Genomic DNA, 323 nt, shown 5'->3' with positions numbered 1-323 from the left:
ATGGAGGTGGGGAAGGAGGAGGCGAACGAAGCCGAAGGGGATGCTGCGTGCGCGGTGTTAATGGTGTCGCCGTGCGAGGAGGCGGCGGGTTTTCGTTGTCGCGTCGACTTCATTGTGAATATTGAGGGTGCTACTGCGCTCCGCGGCGGTGTCCGCCGTCCCCGTGTCCCCCCCGTGTCCCCCCTCCTCGGAAGCGGTGCATGAAATGGCAGCGAGCGCGGGGAGCGAGGAGATGCGATCGCAATTAAAGGCAGGGGTTAGAGCAGCTGTAAAAAAAAAAAAAAAAAAAAAAGAAAAAAAAAAAAAAAAAAAAAAAGCCAACA

The 323-nt window shown here is 54.8% G+C and overlaps 1 protein-coding gene across 1 annotated transcript in view; it reads left to right on the top strand.

Moving 5' to 3' along the window:
* Positions 1 to 323, top strand: part of NCAM1 (neural cell adhesion molecule 1) — a 137,259-nt gene continuing 136,936 nt past the window's right edge. Inside the window, 1 exon segment of the mRNA XM_035893926.1 lies at positions 1 to 127. Within this exon segment, the coding sequence (XP_035749819.1) occupies positions 1 to 127 (127 nt within the window).

The sequence above is a fragment of the Egretta garzetta genome, unplaced genomic scaffold, assembly GCF_000687185.1.
Source record: "Egretta garzetta isolate BGI_Z169 unplaced genomic scaffold, ASM68718v1 scaffold365, whole genome shotgun sequence".
NCBI lineage: Eukaryota > Metazoa > Chordata > Aves > Pelecaniformes > Ardeidae > Egretta > Egretta garzetta.
This window is presented reverse-complemented; position numbering and strand designations above follow the sequence as displayed.